This window comes from Leuresthes tenuis, unplaced genomic scaffold (genome assembly GCF_036924035.1).
Source record: "Leuresthes tenuis unplaced genomic scaffold, fLeuTen1.0.hap1 SCAF_20, whole genome shotgun sequence".
Lineage (NCBI taxonomy): Eukaryota > Metazoa > Chordata > Actinopteri > Atheriniformes > Atherinopsidae > Leuresthes > Leuresthes tenuis.
The window spans coordinates 5751895-5768066 of record NW_027325374.1 but is presented as its reverse complement, the minus strand read 5'-3'; the positions used below and the strand labels follow the sequence as shown (position 1 = coordinate 5768066).

General features: G+C 38.6%; 1 protein-coding gene and 1 non-coding gene across 2 annotated transcripts; one reads left to right on the top strand and one right to left on the bottom strand.

The window, feature by feature from the left end:
- Positions 1–173: 173 nt before the first annotated feature.
- Positions 174–12990, bottom strand: LOC140278148 (LIM and SH3 domain protein 1-like). The gene is made up of 7 exons (XM_072373085.1): positions 12806–12990; positions 10807–10901; positions 9340–9424; positions 4762–4869; positions 1922–1991; positions 1741–1823; positions 174–728 (listed from the first exon to the last, which is right to left on the bottom strand). The coding sequence occupies exons 1-7, from the start codon at positions 12872–12874 to the stop codon at positions 555–557; spliced, it is 684 nt and encodes a 227-aa protein (XP_072229186.1). The 5' UTR covers positions 12875–12990; the 3' UTR covers positions 174–554.
- An 874-nt stretch (positions 12991–13864) lies between these two features.
- trnac-gca (transfer RNA cysteine (anticodon GCA)) lies at positions 13865–13936 on the top strand. Its single transcript has one exon. It is a non-coding gene; the product is annotated as a tRNA-Cys (tRNA).
- Positions 13937–16172: the final 2236 nt, after the last annotated feature.

Sequence of the window (16172 nt, the reverse complement as noted above, 5' to 3'; positions counted from 1 at the left end):
ACTCTTTAGATCAGGTTAAGTTTTACTCTGTGATTTGCTGTGATATCTATATTTTTATTTTATTTTTTTTGAATAAAGTTATTTCTAATGCTTTATATTTGTTCATTTACTTTATTTTACGTTCAAACATTTACATCGAGCATGTGTTTTAAGACTTGAATGAAGAAAACTACTGTGAAATCTTTGTTTTATTTGACATTAAGCCCAAAGCTGAGGCAGCACTTTACAGTTGGAAAAACGTGCACATAAAAGGTAAAGCTAGGGAAGTTAACAATTATGTATCTGTGAACTGTTTGAATCTGAAAAGTAAATGCTTTGATTCCTCACTTCCTCTTTGAGCTTATATACATCTCACCATGACCTGTACTTCTAAAATTTAAGCTTAAAAAAAACTTTCTGATCAAAGAAGTGAAGAAACAGGAGGAAAACTTACAATGTTTTTCTCCCCTAAATGGCATTTTTAATTTTGTAATAAGGTGATTTTTAGAAGCTCAACTGCAGCTTCACTTGGCAGGAGGACCATCTAATGTCTGTTCGGCAGGTCTCTGTTCATTTCACACAGGTCGGACGTAGTTTGCTGGAAGCATTCCCTTCTGTCCTGTGCGCTGGTTGCAGCCAAACATCCATCCCTCATCTATGGGCTCCACATCTAAGATCAGATCTCCCTCCTGCAGAGAGACTTCATCTGGTTCTGCTGCCATGTAGCTGTACAAGGCCTGGTAACGCTTCTGCATGTGTGGACACGCACACAGAGGAAATCACATGTAGGTGCATTGATGTACTATACAATGTAAGGTCTAATTGGTTTGTTTTGTAACTTCCCTCCTCATGTAACAAGTACATCCACATTCTGTACACAGACAATATGTTCACACCAAACAGAGAGGAAGGCACACATCTTTGGGCTACTTTTTTTTTTTTTTTTTTTTTTTTTTTTTTAAGGGGGGAAAAATACTTTTCTGACGTAAACCTGAGTTGTTTCAGATATCATTAATCAAAAAGACGCATAAAAGACTGAAAAACACTAAAATAAGAAATTTTGATTGTGACAAGCTAAAGAAATCACTAACGCCACACACGGATGCATGCAAAATGTTATGGCACAAAGTATGCATATTGCTTCTGTTTTACACTTGCATTCTTTTGACTTGGGCCTGCTTTGCAAGATTTGGACTAAATAGCTTAGTTTCAGCATAGATTAAGAATTTCAAACTATTCTACTGCCTGCAGGTCCTGAAACCTTTTTGCTCCAGTTTGTGGCAGTTTTTTTTTTTTTTTAGTATGGTCCAGTTCTTGCACACAATCAGCAATCTGCTCAGATTCAACCCACGATCATCAGTGCAGAACCTCACTGATGCTCTTGTGTTTGAATCTCTGCAGCCACTTTTTAAAGTCGAGTGGAGAGCCTTCGCAATAAATGAAGGCTAAAATGGCTGCAGAGTCATGTAATTTAAAGGAGAACCATCACATTGAGTGTAGGAGTTGCCACATTCTTGGAGTCATGGATTTCTGCTGAACCACAGGCGGCAGCTTCAGCCCAGCAGGACCTTCATTTGTCGTAATAGTTACTTCAGAGGAGTACGAATTAGCAAGAGTAAGAAAGAGTTCACGCTATTTAAAATGAGAATAAATTGCATATAAAAAGGTGCCTTCGGTGGCATTCTATTTAAACTTATTGCCATGATATCGCATGTGAACTTCATTGCATTCTTATACAATATGTTCTTGTAATAGCCTTACCCCTCCACCAGGTGGCGCTACAGTAGCGGGGCGAAATTGTCCAGCAGGCTGACTGCATCTTTCAGGGTTTGGTGGTTGCTCATCTTAGTTTCCACACAAACACGCACATGAGATGAACTCACATCTGCAAAATTAAATAGGTCATTGGATAATGAAGTCAGTATGTAAACATATTCCTCACCTTGTCTATTTTCAGGAGGAGGAGCATCACTTCGAATCTTGCTCTTCTCAAACTCTTCATGATACTTTATCTGCAAACACAGATACACGCACATTAAATCAATGTGAGGCCTATGAACCTCACATTGGACTGTTCTCCCTCAGCAGCTCACCATTTTAGGAGGTGCTGAAAGATGACTCGGCCAGAAACGCAAAAACTTCTCAGAAAAGACTTTAAAAGCTGCACAGATGTTTCTTTACAAAGTCAAACACATGATCAGCTGGTGATCTTTTAATCTAGAAGCTCATTTTAAGTAATTATACTAAAAGCATTAAATGTTATTTTTGCACGAATAAAAGTCTGAGTAGAACTTAAGATTGACAAAAGAATAAAATAATTGTAGCTTTATAAAATGTCTTCATAGAACTAAAAATTAAACTTGTCCATACATAAACATGTGAGGGTCTTTCATGCTGAACAAAGCTGAGCTTTCCCATTTATTGTCATTAAAAGAAGAGGTTCACTTGTTTTGTATATCATTATGACCCGGCTCGAAAGATCCAAAGTAAAATGGACTCTGAAACATGAACTTTAATAAAACAAGCCTATAATGCGACTTAAAGTAAATCTTAAAATCTAGGGAACGTATCGAGAAACAAGTTTACCTTTAGCAGCAAAAGACAGGTGATCATGTTTTTATCCACATCTCAAAGCCGATGGGGCCCACCTAATGACTTTTGAAGTGTTATTGTAAGGATATGTAAGATGGTTATCCGTGAAGGAAGGCCTGCTTCCTTCAGTCGTACTAAGTCATTCTTTAAAGGTTTGTTGTTTCTAAATGCACTCATCATGATGTCATAGCAAAAAATGTCTCTGTGATTTATATGAAATGCTTCTCCTGGAGAAAAAGGATTGTACCTCATATATCTAATGGAATAACGAGCTGGTGCACCACGGCTAACTGAGTAAGTCCTCCTCCTTCCTTATTTCCTCCAATATCGGTTTTCCACTGGCACCAGAACGGCTGCAGAGCATGATGCTGGCACCACTGTGATTATTAGTTTGTACTTAGTGTTGAATGCATTGCATTTACTCTTCCAAATCACAGCCAAACAACTACATTTTTGTCTCATTTGATCACAAAGTTTCAATCCAAGAAACTTTTTTTTTTTCTTTTTGTCTTGGCCATGTAGCTTCACATTTTTGTATTTTGAAGCAGGGGTCATCGCACTGTGTGCAGATCAGTCCTGTGAGTGTTGTAATCAGTAAGTCTCCAAAAGAAAGTTAACAGATTTGCAAATGAGACATTTTTGAAAGTGAGAGCGTTGACATTCCTGGGCTCATGCGTCATGTTAAGCCTGTGCCGATATAAGGAAAAACATCTAAACTTGTACACCAAATTCCTCTACTTTTCTATTAAATATGCTGCACAATCATTCTGCTTCAGGAGAAGAGCAATACCATGTCAATCATGTCCACACTTAATGTGGAAACTTTTAACCAGAGGCACAAAATTGTGCATAGTTTTATGAATAAAGTGTGTACACGCATTAATGCAGAAATGTGCAAACGTGCTATTTTCACCACATTTTATATAAATAAATCATCCTAAAATCTTATACATGTGCAAGATGTTGATTTTCACTTGCATTTTTTGTCATGAATGGATGTATACACACCCCTAATTGATCATTTGTGTATAAAAACAAAGTTTCCACCAGTGTGCGTTTTTGTTCAACACTGTCAAACTGTTTTATTTGGTGTCTCAGGTCTGGAATCATGAACATGACTACTTAATGGGGAAAAAGTAACAGAACTAACCAACACTGCTTTGCATGAAGATGACTGGGAGGGAGACAGATGTTCATGTTTTCTAAAAAAGAGAACATCTTACACATGGCATTTATGCATGGATGCAGTTATTTAGAGCACCTGCAACAAGAGAAGATCACTGCTACTATTCTAGTGAAAGAGTCTACTTTGTTTTAATTATTTTGCCTTCTTTTTCCACTCGACTATATTGGGTTAAAATGAAAAATGCACGAGGTGCACGCATTCTTATTGCACATTCTTCCTTTATTGTTCTGGTTTGTGTGAAGGAAAAGGCATATGCATGTTTTCTTTTGTCTTCACAGCATATACTGTCCACCAGGGGACACAAAGACATCAAGAATGTCTCAGCCTCTTTGGAATAAATCAAATGCAGTGGTTCTGGCTAACAGCTGGGGGAAGAGGAAAGTATTTGCAGGCAAAGGGGCATCCCCCCCGTGTCCCCAACAAACCTCAGGAGGAGTAAACTGAAACAGGACTGTGTGGGAAAAGGGCTGGTGGAAAAAAAAAAAAAACAGGAAGGAAGGAATTAAAGAAAGTAGGATAAAAGCAGGAAATAAAGGAATAAAAAGAACTTGTAGGTTGGATATGCAGCTTATTGCCCATCATTCCTTTCTGCAACTTGTGCTCTCGTGAGAGAAAGGGAAAAAGTTTGTGTGTTTCAGCGTGTGTGCGGACAGCAGTTGGGTTTGTGTCCACAGCTGAGAAACTTTGACCATATAGGGCAGCTGCTGCTCGGTGGATGGGAAGAAATGTCAGAAATGTGCCTGTGTGTGTCTGCAGAATCGCACTCTGACATCCTTCTCTGCCGTCTGGCGCTCTTGGTTCTCTCTGCTTATGTCTCAGCTTTGAGCACATCTACCACCCTGCTGTGAAATGTATTCTGTTACTGCCCGATGAAATGTTTCTGGTGTTTATAGAGACTTGTGTGGTATGAGCACACATGCAGCTTTTATCTGGCCATGTCACGATGTTGTGGGTCAGAAAAGTGTTGTTAAAGTGAGAAAAAGCTAAAGAACTTGAAATCTTACGTTACTGATCTGGTCTTGCGTCTTCTTCAGTCTCTGCATCTCTGGAGTGTCGGTCACCACGCTGAAACCTTTCCCCTTGTTCTTTTCAAAGTCCTCCTTGTAAAGGGCCTGCAAACACCAGTCTCATTTAGAGGATCAGTTTGGTTTATTTTTCCAATTTTATTTCCTTGCTGTGATTTAGTTGAGATAGCAAAAACGTACAATAAAAACTGAGATAACCTAGAACTATCCAGATAAAACTGGGTTACCAACTGCAAAATCTGTAATGCAATTTATAGTTTGCAAGTGACCATGTTTCCCAGTCTGACCTAACAAATGCTCACATGCAAAGCAAAGAAGAACGTTCAGTCTTGTATTCTTATCCCAAAATAAGCAATGAAGCTTGACTTTCATGACTGTACCCACTTTGGCACAGAGTGTAAAATGCTGCAGTTTCAGGTGAACATCACCTGCAAATGGTTACGAGTTAAAAACACAAGGGCTTACGCATTTTTACTGTTCACGGGTTTCCGTTCCCATGAAGACACGTAGATGCTGAAAAACTCAACAACAGCCTCACAATTTGAACCACGGCTTGTGAAAATACTCAAAATATTTCTGGCTCGGCTCGGCTGGAAGCGAGCATTTTAAAGAATAGAAACAGCTTTGAACAAGCAGTCCTTAACTGTGGATCTTATTTTGAAATTCCACTTGAGGTCTCCTTTGTTAACTTTGTAAAGTAGACTCAACATAACCTGAATGCAGCATTGTCTCAAAAACACAACAGAATCATTTAAGTAGGGATGCACCGATACCACTTTAAAAAAAAAAAAAAAAAAATTTTTTTAAACAGAATACAAGTACTTTTAGTACTTACGTCACACGTAAGCCACGCTGTGTTATGTTCCCACCCCTCACTTGACTGGAACATGTTAGAGCAAACACTTTGCAAGAAAATTAAGCTCCTATCACACTGTGGGTCTACATGATGAGATTAACTCGATTACAGCTATAGTTGGGTTATGCTCCTTATCTGAGTAAGGGTAATTATACTTGGATATATGGTGGTGAATGAATCGAATCACTGGCACAAAGCATGTCATACCCTGGTATGATAGTTGGCGCTGTACCCATTTCAACTATAGCTAATAGAGCCACTTCCAGTTGACGTCTTCACCACCAACAACAAAACTAAGGCATTCAAGAAAGATGGCGAACGGAGTTATCTTGGGGTCTTAATTTGATCGCAAGTAACCCCATCTGATCCGTTTTCTTGTCAGATTAAGCTGTCTACATGAACTGAATAATTCAGTCTTATTGTAATTTAGCCAATAATCCGATCCGATGGCACTCATGTAACCCCACTGACTGGTCGGTTCTGCAGTATCAGAACACATTTGAATGAAGACTGAGTACGAGTACACACACATGGTATCGGGGTACCGCTATCGTGCATAACTACATTTAACAATGCAAATTAGCCATAACTATAGGACCTATATAAATTGCAAAATTTTGAAGTTGGGAAAAGATAAATACAGTTAAAGGTCATATCGCACACTTCCATATCATCATTAAATAGAAAGAAAATAAAAAAATGACTGGATAAATTGCTAAAAGTTTTGTCTTCTTCATTCACTGAAACCTTTCCCCTTGTTCTTTTCAAACTCCTCCTTATGCAGCTTATTCACTCCATCCGTAGAGTTAATTTCAGTTTAGAAAACGGCTCGTTGAAACGTCTGAGGTTAGACATCATTTCAGCCCAGAGAGGACTGCATTCATTAAACATTATAGGGTTAAATATTTCATACTCGGTATGAGTCATAAACACAGTCACAATGTAATTTAAGCAGCTCTGTGTCATAGAGTCGTATAAGTTTTGGGCTTCAAGGGAATCACTAGCAGCGTTGAATAAAATCTAAATGTTTATTTGAGAGTAAATCTGAGATGCCAGCACACACACGCAGACACACTCATACATATTCGAACACAAGTGAGTCACATTCTTGCTATGAGGAATATGCTGCCCCTGTGAGCGAGCCTGACTGCCGAGACTTTTATGGTTATAAACAAAGAACTGGGTTGGTTGGATGAGACCAGAGAAGAGGACAGTTTGAGAGAGTATGAAACGGCTCTTGGAGCAGATCTGATTATGACAGTCATGTGGCAGATAAAACAATTATCCAACATGATTATTTGTACTAATTTTAACCAAAGATTGAACTGCACTTGAGCTAGTTTGAGTTGTTACAGCTGGCGTTAAAAGGAACTAAAGAAGGTAATCCTATTTAATTTATTTCCCCCTTTAACCATAGTTTTGTCGATAATGAATGGGAACAGTTATATATTAGAAAAACCAAGTTGTTGTTGTGTTACTTTATAGGCAGTATAAATATAAGGGGAAATAAAATAAACTGAGCTGTGGGGCGACCAGCAGAAATAGGAAAAGCATAGCTTTAGCTGTGTGTTTAGAGAAATCTAAGCCCCAAAGTTCAAAGAATTCAGTCAAAGTGCCATAAATCTTCAAAAAACCGAAGAAGTTTACAGACATCCCTAACTGAGGCTGCTGAGCCAGACTCAGATGTAAGGCCTTAGTCAAACCAGTAGCTAATAAGCCAGCAGCCTCCATGATTGGTGAGTCGTTCTGTGGGGGAACTTTACCAAAGGACAGCTATCGCTTTCATGGCAGAGTGAATAAATAGAAGCTTTTCCTCAATTGAATGTAAACAAAAGCCTGCTGGGAGTTTTCCAAAACATGTCTGAATGATTCTCAGAGGATATGAGCACAAAAAGAGCCACTGAGCATCATCTCATAAATACAGACTCTGCATTCAAACATGGAGATGCCAGCATCCTGCTGGGTTTTTTTCTGGTCCATGAGAGACTAGTAAGAATAGAGGAAAAAATTGTGCAAAAACCTCTTCTTACGTGCTCAGGATCTCAGGCTGAGCTGAAAGTTTACATTTGAACAAGACCACTAACCGAAGCGTGCCTGTGCAGACTCTGGCTGGATGCTGGAGTGACTCAGCCAGCGTCTGGACCTGAACTCATAAAACATTTTCATGAACGTACACTGATGACATTCAACCTCGTTGAGATGGAACCATTCTGTCAGAATGAATAAATGTGTCATGGTCAGAGGGCTGTTCCCAATATGTTTTGTACTCGATTTCTCACCCAACTGTAATATAAAGAACTTTAGCCGATGTTGCTCACAGGATATAAACATCACCTTTACTTACTTTTACACTGAACTCTCTGTCCAAACAACCCTGTATAACCCATAGGTGTCACTATAAACAGCTTTTATAGGGACTAGTCTTCTTGAGAAAGTTGTTCGAACAAAAACTTAGAGCAATAATTTGTCTTTCTGACAGAGAACAACTGGAAGTTGCACAAGAGAAAATTCATGAAACCTAACTTCATCTCCAGAGGTGCGGACTGATGTCAACTCTGATCATACTTTAATCTCTGCAGGGGGCTTTATAAACTGAACTTGAACTTGGACATGCAAACCAGCCGCACCAGACCAGCACAACATAGAATACAGAGGCTCGGATTACAGCACACACAGTGAGAGTGAGTGCTAGCTCATTGTCCAGTAAGCATGCTTTTACTGATTGCCGCTGTATCAGAGTTTAAACTCTAAGGTAAAAACCTTTAAGATTTGAGAAGACAAATACATTCTAGTAAAATCAATTATAGATCAATCTGGCAGACTTTAAACACTTTTGTTATGGAAGTGGCATAAACAGGCCCTTATATGATGGGAACATTGTGGTGAACACAGTGGAATAATTCAGTCAATGGTACAATTTGTCAACAACTTGCATTGTCAATCAATTAGTGATAAACTAGAAAATGTTTGTCAGTCCAGCATTTCTTCTTCTTGCTGCTATTCTAAGGATGCAAATATACCTTATATTTAGGCTTATTTGTGTTGTTTCTTGGACTTTATGGAAAAGCCTAGCTTAGTATTAATCCTGGGAACAGCTAGACTGGTTTTAACTACTGAAAAAGATAATTTATGGTCATTTATTGGTGCACAGATACAGGATGGTTATCTGATTATCTGATCTTAAATCCTGCAAAAATGCAGCCTTTAAAAGACATTTCTGTTCCACCTCTTGCAGGAGCAAAAGAAAAACTCCAGCAGGGAGTGACAGCACAATCCTTAAAGTTAAACCAGAAAGGAATCTCTTTAATTTTGCGTGACCTGGAGGACTTATCCCTTTGATCAAGTTAAATTTCTGGCAGGAACATCGTGATTAGATTAGAGCTTGAGAATACTGAAGGCAAGAAGGGATTTCAGTCGATCCGATGCCATAAGTGAGACTGAAAGTAAACAACTGAGAGTGTCTTTTTAAATCTTACCAAAAACAATATCGCTCATGACACAAGAAAGAATTTACACCCATTTCTAGGTATTTTCCCAACTGGTGGACTGTCATAAAGAACGAGCTGAGAGGTACATCCTCATCAGCTGCCGTCATACAGTCAGAGAATCAATGAAGGAGACAGATAGAGAGAGACAGATAACGCTGAGCCACAATGATAAAATAAGATCTCTGCCGGTGAGAAAAAGAGGCCCGACCTCACCTGGCTATTGAGCATGGTTTGTTGTTTCAGACGTAGATTCTCAGGGGTGTCGGTCACGATGGTGAAGGAGGTTTTGGGGTAATGCCTAAAAGAAAAAAAGAGATGGGGGGGTTAGATTAATTTACAGTCATATCAAATTCCTCACCAATCAGTCCTTTTTAACTGGGCTGGGCTGAAATTTGTGCCATGCATAGTTAGTCTCCTGTTCTTCTTTTTTGTTCTTATAATTTCTGTTTTGCCCCTACTTTTACCTCCTGCCTCCGCTCATCCTACCACCTATCTTTGCCTCCTCATCCCCGTTGTCTTGCGTTTTGGTCCTCCTCCTTCCTCACCACGACTATGAATCCTGACAGACGGACCCGGCAAGATTTGAATGAATAACATCAGAAACACATCCTACATTTCCTACCTCACTAATAAAATACAATGCAGGGAGCAATTTACATCAACATGTGGTAGAGTTGTACCATTTAGTGGGATTAAATGTGAAATTAAACTATAGAACACAAGCATTTTTACATTAATAAAATTAGCTACATTATATAAAATAATATCCATCAGAAAAATGTTTTAAGCCTCATTCAGACATGAGTTTAAACTTCTGTGTGGCTCTTATACCTGGAGAATGATGTGCTTCCAACAACATTTATTCACCAGGTCGTATAGCTACATACAGTTATTTTTCTTGACCTCGATAATCTCTCCTCGTCCATTATACAAATATGTAATAGTGTCTTCAATCTTTGGTTTTCCTCTTGTTAATCACCTGCCAAACTAATTTAATGTAGTTCTTATCAATAGATAACTTCACTCAAAAGTGATAAATTGCATTTATTTGATTAATTACCATGGCTGCTGTTCATTGATCTTTTAAACTAAATGGAGTTGTCTTACCCTCTGCCAGCTTTGCATTTGTAGTGTCTTCATACGTTTTATGTTCTCCTTTTTGCTGGTTTGGCTGATTGAAACGAATGTATTGATCACATTTCTTATACCATAATTAATTCAGCCTTTGTGTCTGTGAATACGTGGGCAGCAAAAATCAGCGTACGCTAAGCTAAATGGGATCTTCAAAGTCCCAAATCTGCAAATATGTGGCAGAACTCTAATTTCACGTTACACACAAGGCTGGCTGAAATCACATGATACATTCTGTCTGTTCACACTTCCTTTTCCCCCCCATCCAATCATTGTAGCTTCTCCTGCTCATCTGTCTATCTCGGAAGTTAATGTCTACTACACTAGTAGACATTAACTTGACAGACATGACAGGGTTTGTTAGTCATGAAACAGCCAAACACTTCAAAATCTTTTCAACTCTAATGCTTTAATGCTTTGAATCTGGATGCTACTCCTACTTGTTAATGGTAGCAGAATAATTCAAAGGGGGTTGACACAGAATCGGAAGTTGTGCTGCAGTGTTTATTCATTTTATCCATCAATGTGACGTCTGGTGTAAATACTCACATAGTGCAGTAAGGTTTCTTCTCAAAGCCTTTGTAGTTTGTCATGCTCAGGGCCATCTTGCATACCTCACAGCTGAAACAACCTTTGTGCCAATACTGGAAAGAAAAAAGAGGTTAGAGGACTGTGCAAAAGTCTTGATTCACCCCTCATTTCCTTACATATTGCCAGGAAAACAGATGTGGTGTTTTATTCAAACGTATGCACACATAAATCGAATTACAGTATTTCAGGTAAAAACGGCTTCTGAACAATTCTCATGAGTTTGAAAGTGATTATTTGGTCTAAGCTTCTTTATTCTCCAACACAGCCTGAACCCTCTTAGACAAGCTTTCTGTCATTTCTTTAAGCAGTCTTCAGGAATAGTTCTCCAGGCTTCTTGAAGGACATCCCAAAGCTCTTCTTTGGATGTGGGCTGCCTTTTGTTCTGTTCTCTGTCTGATGATCCCACACTGCTTCAATAATGTTGAGGTCCGGGCTCTGGGGAGGATTCATCCCTCCATAAGACCTGTTGCCACTGATTTTCAGTCCACTTCTTGTGTCATTTGGCATAGCTCAGCCTTTTCTCCCTGTTTCCCTTCCTTAAAAATGGCTTCTTGACAGCCACCCTTCCATGGAGACCATTTCTGATGAGGCTTGGGCCAACAGTAGATGGATCAGCTGAAGGTCCAGATGCATCTCTCAGGTCCTGTCAGGTCTTTGCTGGATTTTTTCCTCTTTCTTAAGGACATCACTTTCAGATCCTGTTCATCTGCTGTAGATAGTTTTTTAGGCCTGACACTTCTTCTTTTGTCCTCCACTTGTCCAGTTTCCTCAAATGTTTTAAGGACACACTGCACACCATGCTGAGATATGCCAAGTTTTCAGCTAATAGCTCTTTGGGAATCACCTTGTTGCTGCAAAAATACTCTTTCATGTCTGTCAAACTGTGCTACATCATTTTTTTTGTCAAAGAAATAAGAACACGCGATGTGTCTTGCAACAGGATGCTTGTAACAAAGTGCCAAAAGATCAAATCTAAATGAGGTTAAATGGTGCTTAAACGATTCATAGGTCAGTGTTAGGTGGCTCAACAAACAAAAAACACATTCCTCTGAAAAAGCTAGGTACAAGTGCTGAGCTGACAATGAGTGAAAAAGCAGAAAATGTCCAAAGAAAAACTTTGAAAGACCTTGAGAAAACCTGGAGAACTACTGAGAAAGACAACTTTAAAAGATTACAAGACAGTCTGGCTGCTTGGAGGTAAAAATATTTTTTTAAATATGGGGTGGCTCAAGACCTTTGCAAAGGACTGTAGAGTGTTATATATCAATTTCAGTAGTGGTCTCATAAGACCACAGCTGTGCTGCCAGCTGTTTCTAACATCTCTGCATTGAACAAGTGGGATTAAGATGTGCATGTTCAGTTAAATTGTTTCAATTTAGACAGATGTTTAAACTTGACTGAATGAATGATTAAAAATTCAATATTCATGAAAAAGTGTGTAAATAAGATTAAAAAATAGCTGTTTCCTGGCGTGTTTAGTCATTATCTTATTATAATCATTCTATTCTATACAAGAAGCCACAGAAATTACTTTTTTGCTCTATTCCCCTTTTTTATCAGAGGTTTGTGGCCATGGTTTAGATACCGGATGTGGTTTTTTATCTCTCCCTTAGTGTGTTTTTGTGTGAGACCATCATGGTTTGTGCACAAATATGGTCAGACTTATCATTTAGTTCAATGTTAAAACATCCAAAAAGAGGACTTCACTGCTTTAATAATACCAAAGTGCAATCTTTAGGGATGGAAAAACAACAATTAGTCCTCCAGTATGCCTTCATTTCGAGAAGTAATCTTTCATTTCTAAGTTTTAAATAGGAATTCAGAGCATCAAGAAAAATCTACAAGTCAGCAGTCAGGGTTAAATAATAATAATAAAATACAACAAAATAAAACAAATAACAATCAATATCTTTATGGTTTTAGGTTGGTGAAGAGGGTTAGACTTTCATCACCTTACCTTATCAAGGCAGTTAATTTTTTCTGTTGGATAAACTGGTTTACTGCATCTCCCACAGGGCGGGTTCATGATGGCTCAGCTTCTTTTCACAGAACAAAACCCTTACTTGTCCAATAAAAAAAGCTTTCAGGGATGAAATATTAACGTTGAGGAGCACAAAGGAGACCAAACGTCCTCCTGTTCGCCTCTGGGTATTTCAGTTAATATATATGGACGCTGCTTCACGCCGAGGAGGAGTTTTCATGTCTTCATGGTGCATTCACTTACCGTCGTAAATTTAAATCTTCAAAAAAAAGCGTAACATTTCACTGTGGTCCCAGAATATTTGTCATCATTAATTTCTGGTATATTATGCCAGAAATAGCATTCAATGCAAATTCATGTTCAAATTCTCGTAATCGTTATCTAAGGGTTTAGAAAATAATAACATGTGACCAGTAGCTCTATATCATTAGAGTATTTTTCGTATTTTCAATCTCAATTATAGCAAAGAAAGATTTTGTTCATTAATACAATCAAGATATATCTAAACGGGTTATTGGGCAGCACCTGAAGGCAGCAACATACAAAAAACCGTAAAAGGAGCATCTATTCACGCACGAGACAGTGTACTTTTAAGATGTTTGAAATTTATTAAGGACCAAACTCATATAAACTCATATATAACTCACATGACAGCAAAACTGTGATTGTAAAAGGCAAACTGACTGTTGAAATTTGTTCTGCAATTTTAATCACTATTCGTAAGTCAGTAAGGCCAATATGTTATATACAAACGTTACAATTCTGGAAATGGTAGGTGAATAACATCACAAACAATAAAACAAATCGATTAATTGTCCTATGGCTTGTGGAAAAGAAGAAGAAACGTTTGATAGTCGACAATCGATATAATCGGCTCCCTCTTCGGATCAAAGTGAGATATATCTGGATTGTATGCCATATATGTATATATATTCAGTATATCAGTATTCATATTATAGTCGCGCTATAAATTAGATACAGACACTCCGAATTCATTTTGTTTAAATACAGAGGACTTCCCCTGGCTGATACGACGGGGGTATAGCTCAGTGGTAGAGCATTTGACTGCAGATCAAGAGGTCCCCGGTTCAAATCCGGGTGCCCCCTATTTTCGTTCTCTATTGAACAGTTCATCGTTTTGTTGATGTCCACCAAGTAAAAATCAAAGCGTAACAGTAACGTAACTTATCTGATGTTTTTTGATGAGTTGTTACAAACAGTTTGAGATCACTCTCTGGGCTTGTATCTAACATTTAATGAGCTAAATGTTTTGTAGTCATATAGCTCCATCGTGTGGCCACTGTAATATTAGCCTTTTGGTTGGTACAAAGCCCTTAAAGTGAGTAGAAGTACTTATGTTTCACTCGATTATTGTGCTAACGGTAAAATATGCTTGGCGTAGACTGAAATACTCTTGGAATAGTGTCTACAAGTGTACCAGGTCAGTCATATGATAAATACAAAGTTCATGAATGTCATACAGGTGGGAGCGTCACCTAATTAGTCATTATCCAATCATCTTTCTTGTCTCGTAGTGTTTGGCATGGAAGCCACTCCCAGCGACACGTTCGTTTAGTGTCCATTACAACGCTGTCTAATGCCACTTCTAAGTTAAAAATATCAGACCACAAAAAGACTTAAAGGGATGAAGTCAGCATTAAGTCCATGTGGTATCACAGTGTAAGGTGTATATGTCCGAAATATCTCTCTGTGAGGCATTTTTTTCCAACCTCCTCCAGCTGGTGTTGTAATCCTCTTAATTCCACAAAAACTACAAACAGGTAGGTTAACAATTTCTTTTGCAACAGCAACATCCAAATTGCCTGCACGGATTGCTGTTTTGTGCTCTGATCTTAGTTGTTTCAGGGGTCCTCCAGCTATAATTGCTCTTTTGTACAACAAACTTATAGAATTCCTTTAAAGATTGACGTACGTGCCAGTGTCTCTTTTTTGTTGTTTTATTTGTTAAGAGGTATTGTCTGCATGTTGTCCAACTTTTGTTTTGGGACAACATGTTTTTTTTTATATGAAAGTCAACATAGTTTGAACAGTTGCATCTGTAACTCAAAAACTGAGCACCTAGAATATTGTCTTAAATGTTTGTGATGATTCTTAGTAGCATTCAGTACTGAATACCCCTCTACTCCCTCCTGTAAATAGAAGTGTGGATAACCCAGGTGTATCCTTGTCTGTGGTTAAATGCTTGTAATTTATTTGTTCATTACTGCATTCACACTTCAGGATCATGGATGACAGTTTCTCTCCATTTTCCCACAATCAAACCAGCAATAGAAGGTAGCACTGTTGTTTCCGTTGCTGTTCCAACCTGTTGAAAGTACCACTTGGAGTTATGTCGGATATAATCGCATCTCAGTGCATCCATCATCCATTTTCCATGCCCGCTTATTCAGGGTTGTGGCGGGGCTGGAGCCTATCCCAGCTGTCATTGGGCGAGAGGCAGGGTACACCCTGGGCAGGTCGCCACTCCATCACGGGTCCACATGGAGACAAACGACACAAATGACCATCCACGCTCACACTCGCTCAATTTAGAGTCACCAATCAACCTGACATGCATGTTTTTGCGTGGCGTTCGGCGTACCCGGAGAGAACACAGGCATACACAGTTTTTGCCATTACTACATCATGTCCTATTCTAGTTCCTGTCAGTTTGTTACATCAGGTTTGTCTGCACCTTGGTTTTTGTCTTCATGGTGTTCTGGCTTGATTGCACTTTTAGTTTTAGTTTCAAATAAACCAGTTCAAACTCCTGTTCACATTTTGGTCCTTTTCACATCACCTCCAGCAACTATAACATCTGAGACCTTGAACTGGATTAAGCAATAAAGCCTGAGATTTTAAATGATAATCTCACTGCTAAACAACGCCCCCTTTAAATTTGCTCTTGAGAAAGGTCTCGGTTTACTGCCCCTCAGAGAAATTAAATTACATTTAATTATGGATTCTCGAGGCACTCATGGAATCTCCTACTATAGTTAAAAAAGAAATGGAAATAAAATGTATCTAAAACTGCAAGACCAGCCACCACCAGTCTTAGAATTAATCATTTAAAGGTTTATTTGATAAGGACAGAAACAAAATACACAGACAGCTCTTAGTGCAGGGATCATAGTGTTTATAGCAGATGCTGATTTGCAACATGTGCCCCATGAAGGCTTTTGTAGAACAAATAAATGAAAAGAATAAAATGAAAGGAGAATAAGTTGAAACTATAAGGTAAAAGATCTGCTGCAGTTCACAGAGAGGTGGAGGAAGAAGTCAAACATTTGAAAAGAAACTTTACATAATAGAAATCAGTTCAATGGACAACTGGAAATCTTGC

Excerpts from the sequence above, each read along its gene's own strand:
- LOC140278148 (XM_072373085.1), bottom strand. The coding sequence starts at position 12,874 with ATGAACCCGCCCTGTGGGAGATGCAGTAAACCAGTTTATCCAACAGAA. Across the intron at positions 1,992-4,761 it reads CGCAAGACCAGATCAGTAAC|ATAAAGTATCATGAAGAGTT; the intron begins GTAAGATTTCAA and ends CTGTGTTTGCAG. Across the intron at positions 1,824-1,921 it reads TCCTCCTGAAAATAGACAAG|ATGAGCAACCACCAAACCCT; the intron begins GTGAGGAATATG and ends GTGGAAACTAAG.